This window comes from Corvus brachyrhynchos, unplaced genomic scaffold (assembly GCF_000691975.1).
Source record: "Corvus brachyrhynchos isolate BGI_N302 unplaced genomic scaffold, ASM69197v1 scaffold115, whole genome shotgun sequence".
Classification (NCBI taxonomy): domain Eukaryota; kingdom Metazoa; phylum Chordata; class Aves; order Passeriformes; family Corvidae; genus Corvus; species Corvus brachyrhynchos.
The window spans coordinates 22,205,167-22,230,853 of NW_008239553.1; the positions used below are offsets into that span (position 1 = coordinate 22,205,167).

At 38.2% G+C, this 25,687-nt stretch overlaps 1 protein-coding gene across 2 annotated transcripts in view; it reads left to right on the top strand.

Moving 5' to 3' along the window:
* The window catches only part of MIPOL1 (mirror-image polydactyly 1), a 163,533-nt gene extending 138,274 nt beyond the window's left edge, over nucleotides 1-25,259 (top strand). For both annotated transcript variants that reach the window (XM_017742236.1, XM_008639590.2), the window contains 2 exons: nucleotides 4,484-4,714; nucleotides 21,697-25,259. In XM_017742236.1, the coding sequence (XP_017597725.1) occupies nucleotides 4,484-4,714; nucleotides 21,697-21,763 (298 nt within the window). In that variant the 3' untranslated portion in view covers nucleotides 21,764-25,259. The remainder of the gene's footprint in view (nucleotides 1-4,483; nucleotides 4,715-21,696) is intronic.
* Nucleotides 25,260-25,687: the final 428 nt, after the last annotated feature.

A 25,687-nucleotide genomic window follows, 5' to 3' on the forward strand; every position in this document is an offset into this window, starting at 1 on the left:
TAGCAAAATTCTTACTTGTAGCTTCTAGCAGGATAAAGTAAACACCTTACAAAATAATTTTTTTAATTTATTTTGGGTAAATTTTACTTGGTTAGAAGCAAGCCTTCACAGTGCACCTAATGAATGCTTAGGCTAGAATATGCTAATACAGCCAATTCCCTGTCAAAACACAACAGGAACATTTTATGGAAAGGTTCTAGGAATGGCATGTAACTTGGGAAAACTACAAAGAGTATCTGCAATAGTTACTGTTGTATTGAAAACAGTCCCCTAATTCATGGAAGAAATTTGAGAGCTTGTGAATCTGTGTCTTGCAATGGAGACAGATACATTGTGGGACCCTGAAGATGCGTAATTAATGCTAACATGTAGCAAGTAGTATTCAGGATTAAAGCATAAAACCTACAGTAGTATCTTCGGTGAATTCAGGTGCACTATATCTCTGTGTGTGTGAAAAAAGCTAATGCTAAGTTGCAATCTTCCAGTCTCCAATCAATTAGAGATAGCAGGGACCCCAGCCCTGGGTGCATCATGTACCCAGGGAATTCAGGTGGATTTCTTAGCTACATGCTACCTTCTTAGCTTTGGGTCTGTGCTGAAGGGAATAGCACTATAACTGCAAACACCTGAAAAACACTTCCTTCTACTCATCAGTCTCATGTATGTTTTGCTGTGTTTCTATCAAACACTATTAATCCAGAAACTATTTTTGTGGAGGTCCTAGACCTTTTGATGGCATGGTGAATGTGAGGAATGATAGGTGGTGCTGAACGTCGTGTGTGTATCGTTCACATGAGGCTGTGCTATCCGAGCAATTTGCCCCAGGGCTGCATAAAGTGAACAGAAGACATTTGATTACTGTGCAGCTCCGTAAATTAAGAGTGTGTAAGGGAGGCATGGTTTTCAATTATGTCTTGTTTGAGACCATATCTCGGTAGTCCTTCAGCTTCAAGAAAGGCTCAGATGATTAACTCCGTGTCCTTACTACCTCTTCCAGGCTAGTCACAGGGAAATGGTATGGATACTACAGTGGTCCTGGACAGTAAAAAGGAAGCTGAAAAGAGTATGTTTGCTGCTTGGCATCACCAGAAGACCATCTGGGTTTAGTTTTGTCCTAAATTCAAATTGTGCTGCATCTAACTTAGCTCTTTCAACAGTGATGAGTCTCTTGACATGAGTGAAGCTCAGAGCACTTTGCAAAGCAGAATTGTGATTTCTCTTATTTAAAGATGAGACTGAGGCTCAAGGAGGAAAAATGTGTTTGCTAATGGCCTTTAATTTATATTTGTTGAAAAATAGAAATTCTAAGATGGACAGTAGTCATTTCAAGCTTTCACTGTAGCTAATGAAGCTCTGTTTGAATCATGTAGTGTCCAGGCTCTTAGGTACAGGTCACAGATTTCTCTAGATCATTTCAGGAGTGAAGGCTGAATCTCAAGGTGCTGCTCTCTGTTGTTCCATACTCAGATGTAATTGAGTCTGGACAGTATGGACATGCATGATCAGCACTAATCTGTCAGCATAACGTCCTGTAAAATCCTGAAGTTGTATGCCCAACCACCACAGAGAAGAAAATCAATGATGAGCTCTGTTCAATAAGTGGTTGAGGTTGCCTGAGCTCATCCTAGACTAAGAATGCATGGGTACACCCCACAAGAGAGTGACACTCTGTGATGGACTGTGACAGTGCAAAGAGCATACTCTGTGTTATGTCCAATGAGCATTCCTGTTGTAACATGGTCCATGGCCTGCGTGCCAGAGTGTGCCTTCAGTTGCTGCCTTCAGATAAATTAGTGAGAAATGGTTGGTTCGTTGTACTGAGAAGAAAACAGTCCTCCTTACTTGTGTAAATGCAGGCAAAGGAAGACTAGTATAATATTTGTCTATGGTAGGGCAATGTCATCTAGTTACCAGTCTACCAGCTGTCAGGCTCCTGACTCACATGTAATGCAAACTTGACTATTTTTTATCCTCCACTTCACAGCAAAATTTCAAAGTCCTTCTAGGTCTTATGGGCTTTTTTTGATAGTGTCTTATTGCAGTGTTTCCTAAGAGCACCTTTGAGGTAGTATTTTCAAGGTATCGATGCTGCCTGGCCCTTGAGTGCACTTAGCGGCATGAAGGGACGTTCTTCAAAGCCATCCTGAGTGCAGGCTGAGGTCTGAGAGGTCTCCAGGACCTGTGAGAAACATTTGTGGTGAAAACCAAGGTCAGACCTACATGCCTTTGGGAACACTGGATATGTTTATCACTGGGGTGGAGGCAGAGGGAGGGAATGTTTGGTTTTTTGCTGGGGTTATATTTTGTTCCTGTAGCTGGAAGGTTTTGCTACGTTGTTCAGTAATTGCTCCAGGTGGAAAATCATTTCCCACCTTGCAGCAAAAGTATGCCTGGCAAGGCGAGAAGTGTTTTGGGAGCAGCACTTCATAGAGTTGATTTTCAGCCAAAGTCAAGTCCCTCTGGGAGCAGTTACAAGTGGTGATATTTCTTAGCAAGCTTGAAGCTACTGTGACTTTGGGGACTGAGGAAATCTTTTGCTCTCTACAGGAGCTGCACAAGCGATATCATCACATATCACTTTTTCTTCTGCCTAGACACAGTTAAGGTGGGCCCTTGAAGCTCTCAGACCCAATCTGGAGCAGGAAAGAGGCCATACTGCCATAGAAAAGCAAAAGGCTTAGTATAAACAACATGTGAATTACTGAGATCCACAACTGTTTGAATACTTCTGTGACCCATTCTTCAGACCTAGAAGTCCCATTTATTTTTTAATTATAGCATTAATTTTCTTTGAAGAAATAATCTTCGGGACATTCATGAAGGAATTTCAAATTAGTAAATTTCAGAAGGGATGAAACAAAAGTATTTTACCAAAGCACGTATTGATGGAAGTCTGGAAATTGCATGCTTTTGAAAAAAAAATCTATCAATCACAGTGCCTTTATCTGGAGGAATCACACTAGTTACAAAATATATACATCAGAATCTATTGGTCACTCAGATGCAATCATATTGCAATTGTAGTAGTATATATGTGTTTTTCATGGCTGGTCTTTGGAAAGGAGCCCGGTTGTAGCCACAGAGAGCCAGTAGTTTAGCATCTAAATAAATTACTTCGTTTTTCATATATTCTGGAAAAAACTCTCAGCTGGTGTGAAGAAGGTAGAATATTTAGCCTATCCTCTAGTTTTTGTTTCTTATTTTTTTTTAAATCAGGGACCCATATATTCACTGAACAGTTTAGCTTCTCATCTGTCTTTTTGTTTCTTTTAATCTTGCTCCAGGTGTTTAAGAAGTGGGCAGCAGCAGTATTTCAGTAACCTGCTTTCGACATTATTTGCATACCTTTGTGTTTTACCATGGTGATCAATGCTCAACTGTAGTGGAACTTCAGTCAGTAAATTTTATGTGGAACTGCTGGAGTAATTTTTTTTTAATTAGTCCATTCTAGGAATTTTAATGTCCCTTTATAAATATTTATATTTTCAATATGTCTTCATTTAATTGAAAAGGTTTTTCATATTTTTTTCGGACAACCAGAGGTGCACGAAGACATGTCAACACTGACCTTTTAGCTTCTCTATTTCTTTTAGTTCATCCACATTTTGTTTGTCCATGTATATTATATTTTAGTTTGTTTATGTTTTTCCTTCATGAGCTGTTGGAACAGACGGTGTTTTCCATGCAAACACCTTAATAAACGGCAAAGAAAGAAAATATGCTATTGCATACTAGCCACTGTCATGTAGTAGACTGTTCTTGAATACTGTAATCAGTGTGCAATGCTACTAGGAATCCACACTGAAATAATGTTTGTCCAGAACTTTCTGGCACACAAATACAAGGCATTTAATACTGTATTCTGGTTTGTGCAATGAAAGAGTATTGGGTTTGGGCTCTGTGGTTTGGAATCTCTATGAACATATCACAAAATCATGGATAAAACTGAATGGGGACCTTTAGAATTGGCTAGCATGTGCGAATCATTCATATTTTTAAGTAATCCTGCTAATTTAATGATTTTAATTTTTGCATTGTAGTGTTTTTGTTCCTTTAATTTTATTGAAAAATCTTCTTTGGCAAATAAATCCCCTGTAGCTGCTGAGTCTGCCTGCTAAAAGAGAGTCCTGTGTAGCACAAGTTAGTGACACATCAATAACTTACACTGATTAATTCAACTTCGTGTAAATCACAATGAAAACTTTTTGCTGCAGCTCAAAGGTGATCAACAAGATGCTACAGCTGAAAAATACTTCCTCTTGAGTTTTTGCTGAATAGTTTTTTTTTACTTTTTCAAATTTTGATGATTGTTACATACTTCTAGAAGAGCCTGGTGGAAAAGGTTTGTTCTTTTTGTTCTCTGTCACTTGAAATAAAACTTATTTTGCTATTAGTGCATGTGAGTCCCAAAATTGAAAAAATGAATTCTTGCAGCTCAACCTTAGACTGAAAGTTAATAACATGTATGATTTGGTTTTCCCAGCTTATACAAGTCTTTGTCTGAAGGACTGAGTCTGAAGAACCAGCCCAACTGTGCTTTCAGTACTCCTGAAGGTGGACTGCAGGGAAGGGAAGATGTTGTGACCCTAACTTATGGCCAGATTGAAGATCTGGCAGCTCAGCTGCAGCAAACTCGATCAGAGCAAAAGGATACCAAGCTGAAGCTCCAGAAAGCCCTGGAAGCTTCGCAGGAGGCCAATGAAAAAGTTCAGAAGTAAGTCCCTTGCCTTCCAACAAAAATTGCAGTTGTAATCCATATGAAACATTTTTTTCTGGTATTTTGTCTATAACTGAAAGTGTGGCAGTACTCAGAAAAGGTCCTTTAAAACGATTCCTTCTTTGTCAGCTCATTTCCTACTCAGTGTGAAGCTGATCATTTTAACAGTTTTGTGCTATTAGGCAAGTCGGGGTACCTCTCATTACTGTTACGGAAATTGCTTCTTACATGTGCAAGGCACAGAGAAAGTCTTTCCATCTCCTATGAATGGTTTTCACTGTCTTTTTACCCTGTGGCAATCCTATGGCAGCAGAGTATTTCCCCTTACAATTGCATGGTAGAATATTACAGTTCTCATTTTTGGTCTGTTACACATCTGGCAGATTTCATGCCACGGTAAATGCTTACAGGGTTGTTTAAGGGTGGCTTCAAAATCTCACTGAGAGCCACAGGAAGTCTCTGAGTCAGTGAACAGAGATTGTATTCTCTTTCCCATCGTAAGTTTCCCTGTTAAAAGGTTACTGAGCTCCAAAACCTGAAGCGCACCTCTACTGAAGTACTTATTGTCATGTTTGTTATTACTAGTGCCTCTCGACAGTCTGGCACTTCTCATCTCTGCATTACATTCATCAGCTGCAAAATTCTCCTCTCTCACCCTTCCAAGGTGGTTGATGCTGAACTGATGCAAATTGTCCCATCTGTCCATATATGTCTTCAACTTTAATGTTTGCAGCATATTAACAGAGTAGCCAGAAACTGGCTTATAATATATTGCAAGGACCTAACAAAAGCTTTTCCTGTTTAAAAAAAATACATGCTGAGTTCTTGTATTTAAAAAAAGTTATATTCCTATATTTTTAATTAACTTGTAGCTATATAAAATATAATTAAGATGACTATATATGAAAATACATATTTTTAGTCATCTCTTTAAAACCTCCAGTGGTTGTTTGATAATCACTTAAGTCTTTATTCTGAGCACTTAGATATATTTGAAACTTCGGGAGGTGTGCACTTGATAAAAATAAACCCATAAAAAAAATTAAAGCATGGTAAAGAGAACATTGATTGAACCTTTCTGTACGTTGTTTTAAGTTGTTACATCTAATTTTATTTATAAATGTTTAATACTATAGCTATTTAAGCAGAGGTTGGGTTTTCACTGGCTTTTTTCTTTCCCAAAGTGAAGCAGTCTTGTTTAATCCCATTTACCCAGGGTGGCTAAAGTAGAAGTGCAGCCACAAACTGAATTAAAGTAGTGGTGGTGCACTGCTATAGTGAAAAGAATTTACGTAATTTAACATGCTCAACTACTTGGGAAAATTTTGGTCAGGTTAGTTTTCATTATTGTTAAGATCAGACGACTGAGCCTATAGCAAAATTAAACAATTGGTTGAAGTCTTTTGATGACAATAGCATGCCCTTTTTACCACGAAACTGTGGAAATGCTCTGCGCGTCTTCCCAGCACCCGGAGTCATCCACCCCCATCTTATAATTCAACCTGCAAACAGATTAAGCAGCTGAGTTTGTGGAAAGTGTGTTTACTTTGAGCTAAGAACCCTTGTGTGACACTATAGAGATTCCTCTGACACCTCTGGGAGAGCTACACAGACAGTTCGTACTCATCAGCAGGGAAACCGGGCTGAGAATTCCCAATTTCTTTGTAACCTCAACTGCTTCATACAAATCAGTGTTTGGCAATTAGGCAGGAACTCATTTGTTAGCTTAGCATTTTATTTTGAAGATGTAGGATGTTCTACATTTCAAAAAAGAACTGACAATTTATAAACCTGTCAACAGAAAGGCTTCTTGGTATTAATTACAGTAGTATTAATTATTAGCTCTGCCACAAGAGGATGCTTAATGTAGTTTAAAATGTGACACTAAAATTCATAGACTAAAGACCATTCTAAAATATGTTTTCTTGACTTTTTAAATGCTGAACTAAAATTGAATTCTGACATATGAAGGAAGTAGTTTTATCAGCTATATAAAGTAGTTTCTCAATATTATTCAGTAAAATAGCAACAGTTAAAAATCAGAAGAGTAAAATAATTATGACCTTCATTAAGAAAGAGCATAATTGTAATTAATAAAATAATGTTGAGAAAGGATGTTCTTTGTATCTTCATACAATGGAGTGTACTAGTTTTACACTGCCTTTGCTAATCTGTTCTCTGGCAACACTAAAGAATTTTTTAATATTCTTAAAAACTTCAGTGTTCGCATTCAGCATGATATGCAGAGCTTAAAAGAGAGTTGTAATTCTCCACAGCATTGCCATCATGTCAGCCATTTGTGTACCCACCCGCAGTTGTTGCTTTCTAAACATGAGACCCAAGTCACAATAGTGGTCCTGTGCTTTCTGTCAGGACAAAAAGCATCTAAAAAATTTCTTGATCCTGTCTGACACGAAACAGCAGCTGTGAACCAGAAGGGGGATGTCCTGGTATCTACTTATAGTGAACTTGGACATAGTAAACATCTGTTTATACTGAAGTAGGATGAACATCTCACATTGGCTCACTGCAGTGTGAGATATAAATTGAGACTGTGTGCTCTTGCCTGTGAAGATGATTCACCATCCTAAGAGGGGTGCTGGTGTGAAACAAGAAATGTTGATGCTCAGAGACCACACAGATTTAGCTGCATTTGTTTGAATCTATTTTGATTTTGAGACACTATCAAGATACACTTAGACTTTTAAGAGGGTGCTATTCTTTATAAAGCAAGTACACATTTTAACTGTGGTCTGTGTAAATAAATACATGTATGTGTACACATGACACAATACATATTTATTCAGTAGAAAGTCATGATCTGCACAGTAATATTTTTAATCAATACTCTGGAATGGCTATGAATATACTTTTCTATATTGAATTAATGTTTCTATTTCATGATTACATAGAATTAGGACAGGAGTGCAGAATTCACCAGGAGTGCTGGTATAGTGCCACAGGCCCCCTGCAAGTTTGTCCTGCGTGAGAAGCCAGGAGCCAGCTGGTGCAGTCCCAGCAGGGAAATGGGGCTGACCTGGAGAAGGTGGCTGGGAGAGCCTGTGAATTAATTAATACCTCTGCCAACAGAGGAACAAGGCATTTTAAAAATGTCCTTCCAGCTGGAACCTCTGGGATTGTGGAGTGGTTGCTGATGTCAGTGAGATCAGAGGAGGTTATAATGTAATACCAAATCAATATTAGCCAATTATCAGTAAAGGTTGAGGCCACTTTTGATGTGGTTTTTCCAGGAAATGTTCTATTTTTCTGCAACAACTTTGCAGCTGGAGTGAATTTTAATGCAATTTGTCTATTGGGGGCTTCTATTTCTTTCTCATAATTTAATGATTCTAGCTCAGTAGAGCGCAGCTCTGCATGTGAGCACAGCTACACTTGCACACTCGTGTTGCTGTGTAAAGTGGCAGAGGAGGGTGAGTAGATAGAATTTCTATGTAATCCTCTAAAAATGAGCACAAATCCACAAAGTAACAGTGCAATGCTAAAATATAAAGGTATGAAAATAAGCATATATAGTGAGAAGAATCCTGCTTGGGTACTTTGTTGAGGTAGTTCTGGCTATGAATAAAGCTAGTATCAAAGTGATGTAAACCAGAAGTCATTGTCCTTAACTGTTTATTAGAGACCTTTTCTTTCAATTTTTTTTTCTTTCTTTTAAGGAGGAGGTCATGACAGTTACAGCTTTGGAGAAAATATTTCAGTTGATTGGATACATATGAAAACTAAGTGGTCTTCTGAACTAAATTCTATTCTTAATAATATTTGCTTTACCCCTTAAGACCTAATTTTTTTGACCACCTAAATTTCATTGTGACTTGAACACACCCTTTATTTGTTTCGTCCTGCATTTCGCTCCAGTATTTTTGAAAATGCTTTCTCTGCTTTTGTACTTGTTCACTTATTTTCTTAGCTGATGCTGATATATAAGTTGATCTATGAAACAACGAAAACAAACAGTTCTTATCAAGAGTTGACACAGTTGAAAGGAATACAAAAAAATGGAAAGAAATAAGAGGCAAGCATTTATTAAGTAGTTAGTGTCCCCCTCTTCTGCAAGTAAAACTAATCTGCCTTCTGAGTGCGGGAGCTGTGTACGTTTCACATCGATGTCCAACACGTTCTTCAGTGCTGGCTGGAGGGTCTAATCTTTCCCAGAATGATCAGAGCAGTGCAGTTCAAGAACAAGGATGAATATTTGAATAATCACACCACAATGTGAGGTGACCCTCCGACAGGGGACTGACCAGATACACATATGGATTTTGGGAAGAAGCTCTGATGCTCTTTTTTAACACAGCTGTGAGAAGAATGTGACTAAGACCCAGTAGTCTTTCTGGAGTATAGCTGGCAAAGGAAACCATGAGGAGAAGAGAATTTAACACATGGGTGTAAGGGAGTCCGCTTCATTGATGCGATCTGAGGGGAATGTCTAATGACTGGAAGAATCAAACTTGGCAATGAAAACACAAAGCTCTTTTCATCAATTCTAAAGCTGCAGATGGTTACCTCCAGCCTTGCCTATTCAGTGTGGGGTTGTATAAAATGGCACTTTGGTGAATACTAATAGATCAAAACAAAGATTTAATAACATAAAGATGTGGTGTTCATTTTTAAATGAGGATACAGGTCAGTGTCTCAGAAAAGAGTGAAATAAGTATCTTTATGTATGGGTCTAAAGTCTCTGGAGATTTTTAACTGCAAACATATCTTTAGTGTGCAGATTGTGTTCAGTACAGGGGAGCTATGCAGGGAGCAGGCGAAAAGCAAGATTTCTGAATTATTATACTAATTGAGCCTCTTTGCAACATGCAAATGTTGTTAACTAGTTATCTCCCTTTTAAAATCATACCTACATATATTTAGCTGAAGTATACATTGTAGCTTGTATGCGTTCAGCTACTTGTTGTAGAAAAGAATGGAGCTAGTTAATTAGAAATTGGAGGCAGAAGCACTTCACAAAAGAAACAAGTTGTACATTCACTGGGACTTAAAGCTGTTTGTTTTGGGGGAACCACCAAGTCTTAGAAAACGTGGTTGGGTTTATTTTAAATTTGAGAGAGAGATTTCTTTCATTTTTTTCTTTCAAAACAATTAATATTATTTGATTTCTTACTCTATTAAGATGCTATATTTGATGTTGAGACTTTTCTATTAAAACTATACAGTGCTTTTTTTGTTGTTTTTTTTACTTATAAAATTGTATTCTGGTACATGTCAGATCAAAACATTAAATACTGGAGGCTAGGAGTACAATTTAATAGGTATTAATAGTTTCACTGATTTATGTCGGTAAATTAGCACATATCAAAAGTGATTTTCCTTTTAATGATAACTACTGTGCTGTCAGCTACTGTGAAATTCTGCTGAGTTTGAATAGTTGGTAATCTTTTAATATCATATGGGAAATAATTTAACTGGTGCTGGCGTTTTGAAATGTAAAGTAAGTCCTGGTGTCTTGTTGAAGAATGTAGATACAGAGCTAGTTTCTTAGTTACAGCAAATTGACTTTGCTCTGCCACACTAAGTTGCATTCATTTGTCCCACTTAAGGGTATGACCTGTAGCTTACTGAGAAACAGATGCTGGTGGGTACATTCAAAAGACAAGTGAGTGAGGGCAAGGTGCTGAGAATCTTATACTTGCTATAGCAATCCACAGAAGTCAGTGGATATCACAGTTTGTATGGAAGGAAATGGAAAGCAAAGGAAGACAACTTTTGTAGCAGTCTGAGATACCAATGCAAATTAGCAAAGGTTCTGGACTTTCAGAATTGGATCGAAACTTATTAAAGGGAATTCAAAGTGGAAAAAACTCCTTGATGAGGACTGATGTGTTGGCTGCCTCATACAATGATTAAAAGCAGATTATAAGCTCCATGGGGCCCATCAGAGATACACAATCTCCACAGGCAGGGTTTTATGGTGTTTAGGAAACCCACACTAGCCAGATGGAAGATTCCCAGACACGTAAAACTACCACATACCCTGAAGAATTCTGCAGAGCCGATGCAAATTTATTTGGCATACCAGACATGAATAGGAACATGAGAAAGTCCAAAACACAAAATCTAGTAACAGTCACTCATATCACATGCGAAAGTATTACCATAGAGTAGCAATAACAGACAGTGTGAACGTACTGGATTTAAGGGCAATAGGCTGGAGTAGTCTGCTTTAGTCAGTGAGGAAATCAGACTAATTGAAACGTGAAAAAAGTCATGCTTGATCTAACTGAAAGCAGTACATAGCAGGATCAGAATTTATTTAAATACTTGGAATTCTGCATTAACACCAGTGATTCCTCTCAGAAAAATTCCCCTCAGACTGCACTAATATACATGGTGAAATGATGAATTAAACAGTCTTGCAGAGATACCTGTTTGTTGTAATAAAAAAAAATGAGTAAGCCAATGAGGTTATGTGCAGCCTCAGAGAAATTCAACATATAGACAGAAATCAATTCTCTGAGTCTGAAGGAAATAAAATATGGAACTAGTATTCAAATCTAAGGTGAGCTGAACAAATTCAGTCATCGCTAGCATATTCTCTGGACTGCTATCGTTACACATTTCTGCATCACTAGGCAGATCTTGTTTCCCTTGGTAAGGCTAATATACTATTCATACTGTACAAAAGGAAATATATAAGTTTTAGAAAGCTGGAATTAAATGTATTTTCCTTATTTGATTATATTATCTTTATTGAATGATGCCAGTTTTTTAATTGTGCACTTCATATTGCAGTCCAGGTAAAATGTGATGGAGGAAATGCCTAATAACTCAGTACCAGTAATAATGGTAACTTCTCAGCTTAAAGAAGAAAGGGCTTGGATAAGTATAAGCAGAAAACTTCTAGCTGAAAAAATTATAAGACAATTGACTTTTTGTCTTTTCTGCCTGGATTCCCTGGAAACCGAAATGGAGAAGCACATGCTGAGTCAGAGTGATGCATGCTGGTTTCAGAGATCCGTGCAGAGCAGTGTGACCTCAGACATTTCTTTCAAAAGTGTCCTTGGCATCTGCCCCTGTCCCAACCTTTGTTTCCTAAGCAGTTGTGTGGGAGCAGGGATTCCCCTCCAGGATGTGACAGAATGGATCTGAGTTTCCTCCTCCATCTGTGGAGATCCTGGTACACATCTCCTGTGCCTCAGAGGAGCGTTTATGCCACACAGGTCTGGTCTGGATGCTCCCTATTCCCTGCTTTGAAGCAGTACTGTGTAGCAGAAAACAGTGCAGACTGCTTGGATCAGAAAGGAGCAAATCGTCTACTCACCTCTGAGAACAAGACGTGTTTCTGACACTTACCTTTAGGGTTTTTTCTCAGTTTTATCCAATGCCTCTTGAACATAAATACAAAACCAGTATCTGAACTTGCATCTCCCATTTTCCAGGTGGGCACCCTTGATCGCCACCCACAGAATCACACCTTCAAGTCCAATAGCATTTCATATGTTTCTTCTGTAGAAGTTCACAGTTTCAGAAAGTGTAGAAGTCTCTTCATCCCTGGAGTGTACTGCTGTCTGAGAAGTGGCAGATGTGAGTTAAAACCAGGTTTTCCTTAGCTTGGCTGAATGCTCTAACTGAAAATACTATTTTAGATGTTTGTTTTGGAAAGGAGGGCTGGTAGCACTGCTGTTATCTTTGTCATCTTAAAAGAAATTTGTGGCCTCTGTTTTAGAGAAGGCAGCATGAGGACTTCTGGACAACCTGGAGCAAGACTCTAAAAGCAAGGGACTGCCCTTAGTAGAGCCGGTTGTGGTATCAGTACTGAAAGTCTCATACAGTTATAATGTGTGATATTGCCAGAGCAGATTATGGGATATCCTTCTCCTGGATATTTTGGATGTCATAAATTATAGTGAGGCCTGTAGCATCTGACAGTTTATGATCAGTGCCAGTATTATGTTCAGTGGTGCACTTAACAGAATGAAGACAAAAAAATCCCAACCAAAGGGAATGACAGGTTTGCCTTTTGTGCATTCCTTGCACAGCCAAGATATCCATTGGCTGCAGGGATTCCAGTTTCACATGGATGAAGAATGCAAAACTGCACATACAGTCTAAGTCAAGTATTTGTTTTCTTTTTGCAGCTATGGTTTACTTTTACTTAACCTCTGTACATTGTGGATTGCAGTGCAGATATTGTTTTGTTAAAGTATGGGTAGTTACAATATAAACACAAATATTTATTGTCATTTGAATATTTATCATCTCAGCCTTTCACAAAAATAAAAGCAGTGCTGAAACTTCATTCTCTCAAACACTAAAATGTATTCTATGAAAGTCAAATGTTTTCAGAGTCAACATAATCACAGCATCCCAGTTTTTGACCTGTGTGTTCATTTACAGTTTACTTATAGCTGCTTCAGAGAGATGGAAGTTTGTAGATTACAACATGGTTTTATTGATTTATCAGTAGCAAAATACACTAAGTCTACACTCAGTAAACTGGATCGGCTAGCTCTTGGGCTTGTATTGTATAACATCAGCTTGTTGTGGACTACTTCAGAACAAAATCAGAATGTTGGCATAGTTAACTTCAGTGGTGTAAATCAGACTTGCAAAGACTAATATTTAGTAAGACCAATAACACAAACAAATTAGATTTTGAAGTTGTTTGCCCAATAGGAAGAAGCATGCTGACACAGTATTTGTAAGCTTATAGTTAACTATTCTATGACAAATTATTAAATAACTTTGAACAGCAGATTGAGTGCTCCTTGAAGAATAGCAAGAAAACTTTTTCTCAGACTTGCTTTTTTTTTCCAAGATGATAAAAAGAGTATCACAGCAAATACTCATTTACTTTAATATTTTATATCCAAATAAAATAAGTCCATGGCATTTACATTGCCGTTACTAAATAGTATTTGGTTTGTTTGCAAGAGTCATTTATTTGTGGCTTGGCTGAAGGAATAAAAATAAATTTGCGGTTCTTTCTGTTAATACTCATACTGTTTCTTAACATATGCAAAAGATTGAATACTGTAAATGTATATGCAGAAGCTCGAAAAGAAAGCCCAGACTTTCTGAAGCTACTGAATTATGTATAATCTTTTAGAGAATTGCTGGGACAGTTCTTTACAACAACAAAAAGAAATAACTGACTAAGCCAACAAGGTATTTAATTTTAAGCAAACTGGAAATCATTTAAATTTTTCCACTGCTTAAAATTAAGTATACCTTTACTAAAGCAGGGGCTAGTTATCTGAGAAAAAAATTAAAGTTCATGTTTCTGAGCTACTTCTGAGCCATTAATTAATAGCCAGATTTTTCCATAAGGCTTTTTTTTAAAAAACAGATTTTGTAGAAGGGCACCATCAGCTGTGTTTATGAGAGCTAACAACAGCTTTAACCCCATCATCACCACTGTTGCTTTATTGGCAAGTTGCTCAACTTTCTACATTTATGCTGTGATGTAGGTATAAGGATATAGATCTAAACACTGAGCTGTTGGAAGGCATAAATCTTTAGGACCAAATTTTATCATTTCAGCTTCAGATCATGGAATTCTTATCCATAGAAAGTATCAGAATTCAGCCTTTGAATGAAAGACACTGCAGATATTGGAAATGTGTACAATAAAATTATTTTATTTAGCACTTTATTCTTTGCCTCACAATATATGCCCAAATATATTAGTATATATTCTTCAATGAATAAATACTATGGCAGAATACTTTGTGTGGGGAAGATATATTAGTATAAGGTAAAACTGCTGGTTTTCCATAAGCAGACAACACAGACTTCCAGGAAGTATTTGGCAAGAAAATCCAGGAGACCCTTGCCTATTCATATCAGCACAAACTTCATGGAAATGTAAGGATACACTGTAAGGAGTAGACTCCCATGTCAAGATTTCTCCTAAAAGAGAACAGCTGTGACATCAAATGTGTGGAAACAGTACTTGTCAGTGCTAAAAGTAATTCAAACTTGTGGAAAAAGGTATAGAAAAGGTTTTTCTGGCACAAATATAAGTAGTAAACTTTGCATAAAATTGCCATATAAACTGTTGGATTCAAGATGGAGTAATTAAGGGAAATTTGGAGATCTGATTAGATAATCTGATGTGTATCATTTGGCTTTAAATATGCCAACATATCCTCTATTTCAGCCATTGTTAATTTTTTATCTCTAATATCAGCCATATGCTCGGATGTGAATGGTCCATCCAATAGTAAGAGCCTGGTCTTCGTGATATGTTGTAGATTTCAATGTACTGAAATAAAGCATAGTTGTTTCAGGGTTTATTTTTCTTTCTCAGAAGCTCATTTATTTTTGGCAATCAGTGTATGCTGTCCTGAGCAAGCATGTGAAAGCAAAGGAGTGATACCTTTCACAAGGTGGCATTAAATCCAGCATAGAAGCAAAGTCCTGATTTTGTATTATCCTGTAATGTGTAGCAATCTACATCAATGCAAAGTAGGGTGGAATGCTGTCAAAATAGACCAACTGTGTTTACCACTCACTTTTCCTGCTGCTAGTGATGGCACAAAGTGAATAGTAATGGTGAGCTAGCTCATAATCTTCCAAACAGAAGGTAGAGAGCAAACAGTTTGACAAGATTAGTTATTGTGGACCACAGATAAAGGCTTAATATTTTAGCCAAGGCCTGTGTAAGCCAGGTTTATTTTGAAATATGTCTGCTGTCAAGAACCCAACTGGCTGAATTTGTTTCTAAGTTTAATCATATACAGAATTACTCTTTTGGGTTGAGAAGATGCTGAAAGGGATTTAATAGGAATGCTTGTTTGGTGACAGTGCTTTTCAGAGGCAGAATGGTTTGCCCTGCCAAATTTAAGGCCTGTACATTTAACGGAACATACTTTTTGGAGTGACATTACAAACAGTGTTGGGCAGGCAGGAATTGGCGGCAGTGCCTGTAGTGATTAGATTCAACACTGTGGTCTACCACGGCTTAGAGCTCACTGATGCTGCTAAATCAGTCTCTAAGATGTGTTTTAATACCAGAAAGGACCATTAATACAAGTCAGTCCAGCCACCTGTCTGACAGAGGGCACTGAATTTTACTCGGCATCAGGTTCAAAACCATGGCTGAACTCCAGCGTGCCATTTAGAAAGACACCCAGTCTCTGATCCAAAAAAATGCAGAGGGAACTTTGTTAAGAGAGAGGCAGCCTGTGCATTGGAACCACATGTAGTCTTTATCATATGATAATTTATGAAGGAATTGTTACAGACCATTAAATTCAATGGGCAGTGATTTTTAGTGAGATGATAAAAAATTATTGTTAAAAAGACAGGCTTTTGAGGTGGCAAAAATAATACCTGAATTGAGGAATAAGGATAACTAAAAATTTGCTGAATCAGCCAGGAGAAAGAGGGTGATGGCTGTGTAGCATGGTAGATAGGTCATGCATTGCAAGGTCATACCCTTGATACCAGGCTTCAAAACAGTGAATACTTACATATTTTATTTAATCAGAGCAGCCTCAAATTTTGAAACTGAGAGCAAGCCACCCCAAAACCCAGCATTAGCACAGTGCTATTCCCTTGAGAGGGAAGCAGCTGGGGTCCAGTTCCCTCATGCCGATAATAGAGCTGAACCAGTTTCCCCCAGCCTCTTGAGTAAATTATCCTATCCAAGTGGCTGGGTTTGGGGCAAGACGAGTATCACAGCAGCCTCTCTTCTCTATGTCATTTGTTTCCTTGAATTGACAGAAAATGCTTGAAAACTTGTACACCATTTAGAATTTTATGAAATTTATCTGAGAGGAAAACTGAAGGAAAGGAGAGGGAAAGGAAGAGAGTTGTTTTATTATGAATGAAATTAAGTGAATTTGTTTGTATGACCACTCACCAAACAATCATTCACTGAACTCTACTGCTAAACTGCTTGCAATGGTTTTGTCCAATGCATTTTATTTATCTAATATATTTTCAAAAGCTTGGTTTCTAAGGGGAATTAGTGTCAGCAAAACACATTCCGCAAGAAGCCAGCAATCATGCAAGTAAGGCCATCTTCATAGCCTGAGCCTAATCTTATCTACTGGAAAGATAACCAAGGGTTATAGCTTAGGTTTATAAACCTTTATATAGCATTTCAAAATCCAGGATGGTTTTGTTTTTATCACTTAACTCCTCCATTTGCAGGTAGAAACTATTGTTTTCAGCTAGTCTGTATATTGCTTTGCAGATTAGGACATGGGCTACTTGAAGGGTGTCCTTTTCTGTCAGTTGGGTGTCCATTTTGTCTGTTTCTGGGGCATGATTCCTGGGAAGGTCACTCTGTGACTGTGTAACTGTCATGTTCAGAACTTGAGAGTAAAGGCCACTGCTGTCCTTTGGGGTGAGTTCCTTTGGCCAGAGATGTAGCGGTGTGGAAGGATGTACCAATCTGTGTGGATTTACAGAGTTGCAGAGTTTTTACTGATCCCAAGCTTCAGGTTAGAGCGAGACTTCTTCAGTAGAATACGTGAAAGAGGGGAGCCAGCCAAAAATGTGCATAAGATTGAGCAGTAGAGAGTAGTAGGTAACATACATACACTGATCTGTTCAGCTCCTGGGCCCCCAGAACCAACTTCTCTGCCGGTTAGGATTTTAAGTAGATTTTAAGTGCTTTATGGAGACTGAGTCTAAAACCAAAGTTGTTTTTACTCACAGGAGTAAGGCTTTGCTAAAAGTCAGAGCAGATTGTCAGGCAATTCAGGAGCTGTATAAGAACGTTCCACATAACAACATACGCTCCATCCAGGCATTGACAGCTGTGTGCATAGGTGACAAGGGAACACAGTTCAAAATAGCTGGAAGAGGAGTTGAGAATGGTTGAGAATTTGTCTTGGGGAAGACTCACCTAGAAATGTTCCTGTTTAGGTAGTTTTCCTCTAAAAATGAGGATCTTCTTAAAGCTTAGCAACATGTTTAAAAGGGCATAATTAAACCTGTAATATCATAGCAGCAAGTCCCTTATGGAAATCTTTTTATTTCTGTATTAGAACACAGATTCAACTGCTTAATTCCAAATTTATACAGAGAAAGCATTAAGCCACTGCAATTCAAGACTCTTAACGTTGTGTCTTTTGCTAACTTAAAAATAGTGATGGGCTGGGTGTCCCTTTCCTAAATTGTGTGGTTTATTCAATTTTTCCATTTAATGGGAGCATTTAGATCAGCATTTTGGAAGTATGTAGAATAGATAAAGAATATTTCTAGCCCTCATCTTTGTGCTTTTCATTAATGCAAGTTCCATCTATCATGAAAAGCACTGGACGTTTTTACTTCTGGATGTATGCAAATCAAATAGAAATAAAACCAAAGTTGTACCTATCCATCTGAAGCCGTAGTTTTTTCCTCTATGTCATTTTGTACTCACTTTTCATGCATGCATACAATAGTTGTGTAAAGAATGCTGATGTGGCATTTGTTGAGAGAATTTATTTGTTAAGGGACAGATTTTCTAGAATTATTTGAAGAACCAAGAAATAATGAAGGTCACCTACTGCTGTTTTCAAAAATTTCTAAGGAAGAAATTGAAATCTGTGAGAATGGGGAGTGAGCCCTTAGGAGGCTTTATAGAGCATTGCAAAAGGTGTGTGTCTGTCCTTGCACATTTGGACCCTCAGCACTACAGCAGAGTGGCCCACCCACCGTATCATTCTTCTGTCTGATCTAAAATATGAACCCAAATACTTTCTTCTTAAATGACTTGTTCAGTTGCTTCATGAGAGGCAAATTCAGTGAGTGTCCATGCTTACATCTCAGAATAAAGTGTCATGTTGCAAATTAAATTTGTATTATGAGGACTCTTCACAAGCAAAAAGACAAATGTCATTTGTTAAATCTTTGTCTTAGAATACAATCAAATGTAGTCAGTGCTGCTATCAGTTAAGTAAAATTTGGTGAAACTGCACAAAGTAACAGAAGTTGCTTTCTTCAGGTCAGTGTCTTCCATATTTTGAATAAAACCCTGCAAACATTGAGACTAGTTCCCAGCACCTTCCATTCTTCTGTTTAAGTTACCTTTGATCTTGAGGTATAAAACTATTACTGCAGTTTTCCACATTAAAATGCTCAGTCTCCAGAGGGAGCTGCCTGCAGTATCCCACTGGGCTGGGCACAAAGCCTTATGGACAAGGGCTGGCTCTGCCACCCTCATCCCTCGCAGGTAGCACCTCACTGGCACAAACAGCCTTTTTAGCTGCCTTTTATTACTCATAAAGAAAATGTTGCTTACTGAGTTGGGATGACAGAGTTGGGCCCTTGGTGAACAAAGAGTCCAGGATTATCATTCCAAAAAGCCCCCTGAGACCTGTATCAAGAGTTATTAACCACTGATTCAGCGCATAGCATTATTTTGTAGGCTTAAGTGGGATTTCAGTGGTATATTGGGTCTTGTGTCTGCGCAGGGGTAAATTTTGCCCTCTGTTATTTTGTCTTATAAATAGCTGTTACAATTTCTCTTTTACATTATTGCTTAAATCTCTTTCAAAGGTACAATATCTTACTCCACTGCTACCTTTTCTTTTTTCCTTCTAATAAAGAATAAATAAATTTGCAAGTCCACATATGACTGAAACAAAAGGCAAATAAGCTCTGCATGGTTTGTATTTGGTGAGGAATACCTCATTTTGATGACTTCAGTCATCATTCATTTGAAAAGCAGAAACTATGATTGTTAAGCCTCATTATTTTCAATGAAGCCTGACAGTTTCAAGGTTAAACAGAAGACAACTACTTTCATCCCAGTGGTATTTCTCTTCAAACATGGGCAGCTCTTCGCTAACTTGTTCTGCTCTGGTGTGCAGTGCCATTGCTTGGTCACAGAGTGGTGCACATCTAAACCCCGTCGTAGGACAATGAGTAAGCAGTGACCTCCAGCTTGTGTTTTCCCAAAAGGAGCCTCAATTACTGAAGTCATTTCACACACACACACACACACACACACACACACACACACCCCGCCTTGTATAACCCACACAATATTCCTTTTTAACTGAACAGTGATTTAAATAAACCATGATCTCAGATTTTACAGGTTTTATGCTGTCTCCCAGAAAAACAATTTTCAGCCCAAACCTTCTGTTTGTCCAAACAGTTTGAAATATTTCTCCAGTGTTTTTATGTCTCTGAAGCACATTAGAGAGGGTGATAGTGTGAAAGAGACCTCCAGGAAGAGTTAAAATGGCTGAGAAAGCTGCCATGGTTCTGAATAAACATGCTATTGAAAGAGGACTAATCTGCCATTGCTTTCTGAAATTGCACATGGACTGACAACTGATGTAACAGGGAAACTTCCCAATAAGAGAGGCTGACGAAACTGTGACCTGTCAGTAACTGAGTTAAAATCCTTAGAACTCAGAAAACATTGATATATCCACGTGAGAAAACTTCCAGGAGCAAATAACTTGTGGAATCCCTGACTTTAAACTTGCATGGGCTGATGGCACTGAGTTATGGCTGTTTGGGCGCTGCCTCCATAAAGACAAAGTGCAGTAGATGTTATTTTACAAAAACGGGTGAAAATTCACTAGTTGGTTAAAGAAAAGTGACTATTGGAAAACTGAAGGGAGAGGAGTACCTAAGCAGCAGTTTTTTACCTGTGCATTCATTCCCTCAGAGTCCCTGTGGAACAGCTAAAACTAGCTGAACTTTCCACATACTTTTCCTGGTGTCTGATGATTACATTTGGGTGGTGAATTCTTAATCTCATTTCAGGAATTAAGTCACCTGGTGAGTACAATGAAAGGTGTAGCTTCATCGTGCTTGGTGGTTCCTGGAAAACAAGAGTGTTTCAATACGTACCAAGCACATTAGTCATGACTTGTGGCAATAAATGCACGTTAACTAGTTTATGTGCACTGAAGTCACTAATGCATTCATGAGATAAAATGCATTTTGCAATTTTGATAAAGCTGTGTTATTTTTATTTCCTATCTGCGTTTCTCATGTTGTATAATATATATTTTTTTAAATAGTCTTTTCAGATAAGCAAAATAGTCAACTATGTAACAAGGAATACAGCTATTTGAATCTGCAACTCTGTTTATCCATTGTGGAAGCTGTGTGTATAATATTCTGGACATGGCTCTAAAAGTGTTCTGCTACACACAGCGTCTGCTTTTATACAGATAGTTTATTTGTGGGAGACCTTTCATTGAAGGATACCATAAAATACAGACAAATTGAAGAAATAGCTTGAACGCATGATTTCTGGAATGCTGAAGATAAATGTGCGTAGATGCAAAATGATGAACAAATGTAGTCCTTTGCACTTGCCTACATACTTTAACAAAAGAATGATCAAATTAAGCCAGTGAGATTCTGAACATGATTATAGCCTGTGCCTTAAAACTAAGAGGTTTGGGCAGCTCTCTATCCTACTTATTTAGACTATTAATTTTTCTGTATTTATATTGACAAAAGAATCGTGCAGGCCACTTTCAAAATATCATCATCCACGTCCTCAGAAACTTGACTTGTTGAGTATTTTGAAAAAGTTTTTGACATAAAACACATGGGCTTTTAGACATAAATTTATAAACTGGACAGTAAAAGTATCTGTTGGATAATGGGCAAGATACTTTTTAAGGAGAAACAACAGTTAAGTGCTACATTTAACAAGAGCCATGGACAACTCATATTTTTAAAAGTGCAAAAAATAATTGTCCTGCTTACACCACAGTGTATATGTACCACAGGATTGCTGCACAGGGTTTTGTGTTAATGCCATACAGGGAGCTCAGATACTACATACACTACAAAGGAAAAGTGAGTTGATATATATCACTGACTGCAGATGGGTTGGGTTGTAGGTTAAAAAGTTTTTCTCAAGTTGTCTGCATTTTCCCTTAATGTCTGTCTTTTACAGTAGTGCTTTGTTTTTGAGCGTGACCACCACCAGGACAGCTTGGTTCAGTGCAAACACTGTCTCTTTCAGCCAGAACATTCCTAACATTAGCTTCCTTTTTTTTTCTCTCCTCTCCCTCTCCCCTGCCCCCTCTCAGGTTGGAAAGGCTGGTGGACGTCCTGAGGAAGAAGGTTGGAGCAGGGACCATTAGGACCGTGATCTGATTGAAAGCTGTAGTCTAAGGAAGCTTTCACATCTGGTGACCAGGCTGCTTCATTCAGCACTGTGTAAACACTGAAGCCTTAACTTAGCAAACAGTTGTTAGAAGTGGGACACTCCAGCGACATTCCAAGCTGAGATAAAATCAAATCATAAATGTTTAACTACTTTGCTGCTGAGTTCTGTGATTTGTTGAAATGTTTTGCTGCAAACATGTATTTGTTTTTAAGCAAATGCATTGTGGCATCGTGTACTGTGAAAAATTATGTAGATGCTTATTTTAACAGTCTGTCCTCTCAGTGTTAGTAGACTATACTCTGCTGCACAGCTTGGTCATTTTTTTAAATACTGCAGGCTTTGGGTTCAAAATGCTGCAAAGCAGTTTCAAAATTTAAATCCCTTATTTTATTTGTGAGACTGCAAATAGTCCAGTATTTGTATGTTAAATATATTAATTGATAAAGTAGGTTGGCATTCAAGAAATATCTCTGGCTGGTTTTCCTCCTTACTCATATTTTTTCCTCCTTACTCATAGTCCATTGAATTGCAGGTAGTAACTGTGGCTACATCAAAGGGCAGGCAGGATAAATGTATAGCTTTATACAACAGTTGAATAGCTTCTGCTAGTGCATAGCATTTTCAGTGTACATTAAAAAGAAATTTACAGTTAGGTTTCACTGGAAGTACAGCTTAATAAATTGCAACATGAAAGCCTTATGGCATTGTACAGTATCTCAGACAGTGGAGAAAGTCTTGTATTGTTTTTAGTCACTCCTCTGTCCTTTTCCATGAGGAAAAAGCACTCAGATATTCAGAAAGCACCTTATAAATTAAAAATCCACCTTTTCAGTGTTTTCCTCTTCTTATCGCTTTCCTACAAGATTTTTGTCTGCTTCTTCTAGACCTCAGATTGCTCTGCAGTGCAGGAGTACCATCCAGGCTGGGTTTGAGGCCAAACTGCCAATCCTCAGGTTTTTGTACTCATGAAGTGCCCTAGGACTTAACTCAAAGGCTGAAGCATAGAATCTTACAAGGAGGGGAGAAACTGCGGGCTGAGGAGGAAAATTTGGGGTACCCAGACATTATAGACCTTACAGACACATGAGAGTTGAACTTAGAGTTATGTTTGTGACCCAACCATCTCCCTGTATGAACTGTCAGGTCAGCACTCATATAAACCTGCTCAAGAAAGCAGCTGTAATCTCTGAGCACCCCAAATTCAGTAAAGAATCTCAGCAGCCAGCTGGGCTTTAGTCTCTTCTCAGGACCCGCCAACTAAGGCAAGGTGGATGTAGCTCCTAAGGCTTCCACTTGCCTGCTTTGCTTTGTTTTTAGTGTTGTTACATGGTCTTCGCTCTTAATGCTTGCTTGTACAGATGTTGTGATAGTGCAGTGTATCTGGAGAAAATAAAATTTTAATTTTGAGTGTAGAGAGAGGAATTTTAATGTCTGTTTTTTCTTTCAAACACTTTAACGTTAAACCTTCCTCATGTGCAGACGTAAGCCCCTCTTAGTTTCAGTTGACCATACCTAACATCTTGCAGGGAGATACAGCATCTCTCTGGGCCACATTTACCCAAGTCACTTCTAGACACTTCTGAAGTGCTCCTTTTTGACCTTTGGTCAATCCTAAGCTAGCCAGTGAGTCTGGAGCCACTCCCCCACACCTATTCAGTGGGAAGAAATTGTAATGCTTCCAAACCAGAGGATTGCCACCCCCCAGGTTCCAGCCCCTTCACCCTCTCCCATGTGCTGCTGTTCAGCTCTTTGGGTGACTCAACAGCTCTTTGTCCTGCTGTCCTCACACAGCTTTGTGCATGAAGCAGATGACAAGATCTCCTGAGCTGTCAGTGCTACTGAACCATTTCTGCTGTAAGGAAGTAGTGACGAAGGAATAAAGACAAAAATGTAAGGACTACCATGCTGGGCTAGACCAAAGCCCAAAGACTGCCTTTGGCAATAACAAATAGAAGATGCCTAGGAAAGGATATAAAGTCAGCCTAGCACTAGTGACCACTCTCCCAACTGGTATCCCAGCAATTTGTTAGTTAGAGGCTTTCTAAGCCAGAGGTGGTGTCTTTGTATTTAGCAGCATTTTTTCATGACCTGTTTTTTAATCCATTTAAATTGTTTGTATCTACTTGTTCCTTTCACAAGGTCTTATGCAGTTAATGATGCATTGAGTGAAGAAATACTTCCTTTTCTGTTATGAACCATCTCTATTCATTTGCTTTCACCTAGTTTTTGTATGAGAGAAATGGTCCCTGTTCATATTGTTTCCATGTCCCATGTGATCTCACGTATTTGGCATAATTTTCCCCCATTTTTCTTTTCCAGAGGGAACCCCTAGTCTCATTTAAAGGAGCTGTCTCATGTTTTCAATTGGCCTTGTCATACTAATCTGGTTTTTTTCCAGCTCTGCAGTTTTTTTACTGAGATGCAACCAGATTTGTGCCTACTGTTCAAGACGTAGACAAAATGTGACTTTAATGGTTGTCATAATGATGTTGTCTGTTTTATTCTCTATGCTATTTGTAACTGGTTTTAGCATTGGATTTCCTTTATGACAGATTATTTATTGGTGTTAATATTTCTGTAGTAAAACAACAATTCTAGATCTCCTTCCTCAGTTGTAATGTTCAGCTCAGAGTTCATTGTAGGTTGTATGACAACAGAACTGTTTTCTGAATAACTTAGCATTTATGGGTGCTGAATGTCACCTGTTGTTTTAGCATTCCCTGGTGACCATGAGTTCTTATTCCATCTCTTTTCACAGCTCCTCTTTAGCACTCACAGTAGCAAAGTATCATCAGCATCTCCATGCTGAATATGGTGATATGAAATATTGCCATCTCCAAATAACCCCCTCTTCAAGGTGATTTCTTAGTCAAGTTAAACATGGCCTCTGGGACAAAGATCCCTGTAGGACAATAAGGTAGCTTTTCCTGTGAAAATGAAACATTTATTCTTAGACATTGTTTTAATCTAACTTTGAACTACTTATTTTTCAGTGTAAAGGTCTTCTCTCTTATTGCTTGGCAGCTTTGATGAGGAAGTTGTTTGCTACTTTGAAAATGCGAGTTTACTAAATCAGGGCTTGTGCTCCATGCATGAATGTGCTAAGTTCCTCCTTCCCCTAGGAGTGTCAAGAGCTCCTCACCTTTCCCCAAGTATTTCTACATCCAAGTGAATAATCTTGTGAATGCAGGCTTCATACAGCCAGACTGTTTGACCTCCAGCCTCTTGTGTCCATTGGCTTTGTTTGGAAAAGTATGATGGGCCATGCAAAAGCTATCTAGCAGGCTTGATGTCAGATATATCTGATTGCAGGTAATACTTGATTGGGTAAAATTAAGTGATAGTTTTACTTCATAATTTTCCTTTTGGCGCCTTGTACCTAAGGTGAAAAAATAGTTCCTGACTCTGTCTTTTGTCTTGCACCAAGCAGCCTGGAATTCAGTGATAAAATTTAAGTTAGGGTGTTTTGTCATAACTGACAAATGTAGATAAATGTATTTGAATCATAATTAAATCAGATGTGTTGATTTTTAAAATTCAGCTGGAAATGTTTTTATTCTTTGGAAAGGACCTTGAGAAATTTACTGTGTTGAGAGTAGAAAGATTCAAAAACAGTTGGGTTCTCCCTCTTCCTTGCTAACAACCTGGTGTGTGGTCTTTGGCAAATTCCTTAGTGACTGTCATTAAAGGTATGCAGTCCCTGAAGAAGTTCCTGGGCTCCTCCAGGGAGTTTGCAAAAGTATCTGTGTGGCTAATGTCAAAACACTTTTGCTTCTTCACCTGCTGAAGTGAGCAGTAAAAGTCACATAGGTCTGGTAATGGAGGCCCAGCCTTTAGTGTCCTCAGCTGAACTTCTGGTCCTGTTGAGCCCAGTCTAACTTTAGCCTTTCAGTGTAATGAGGGCAGGAATT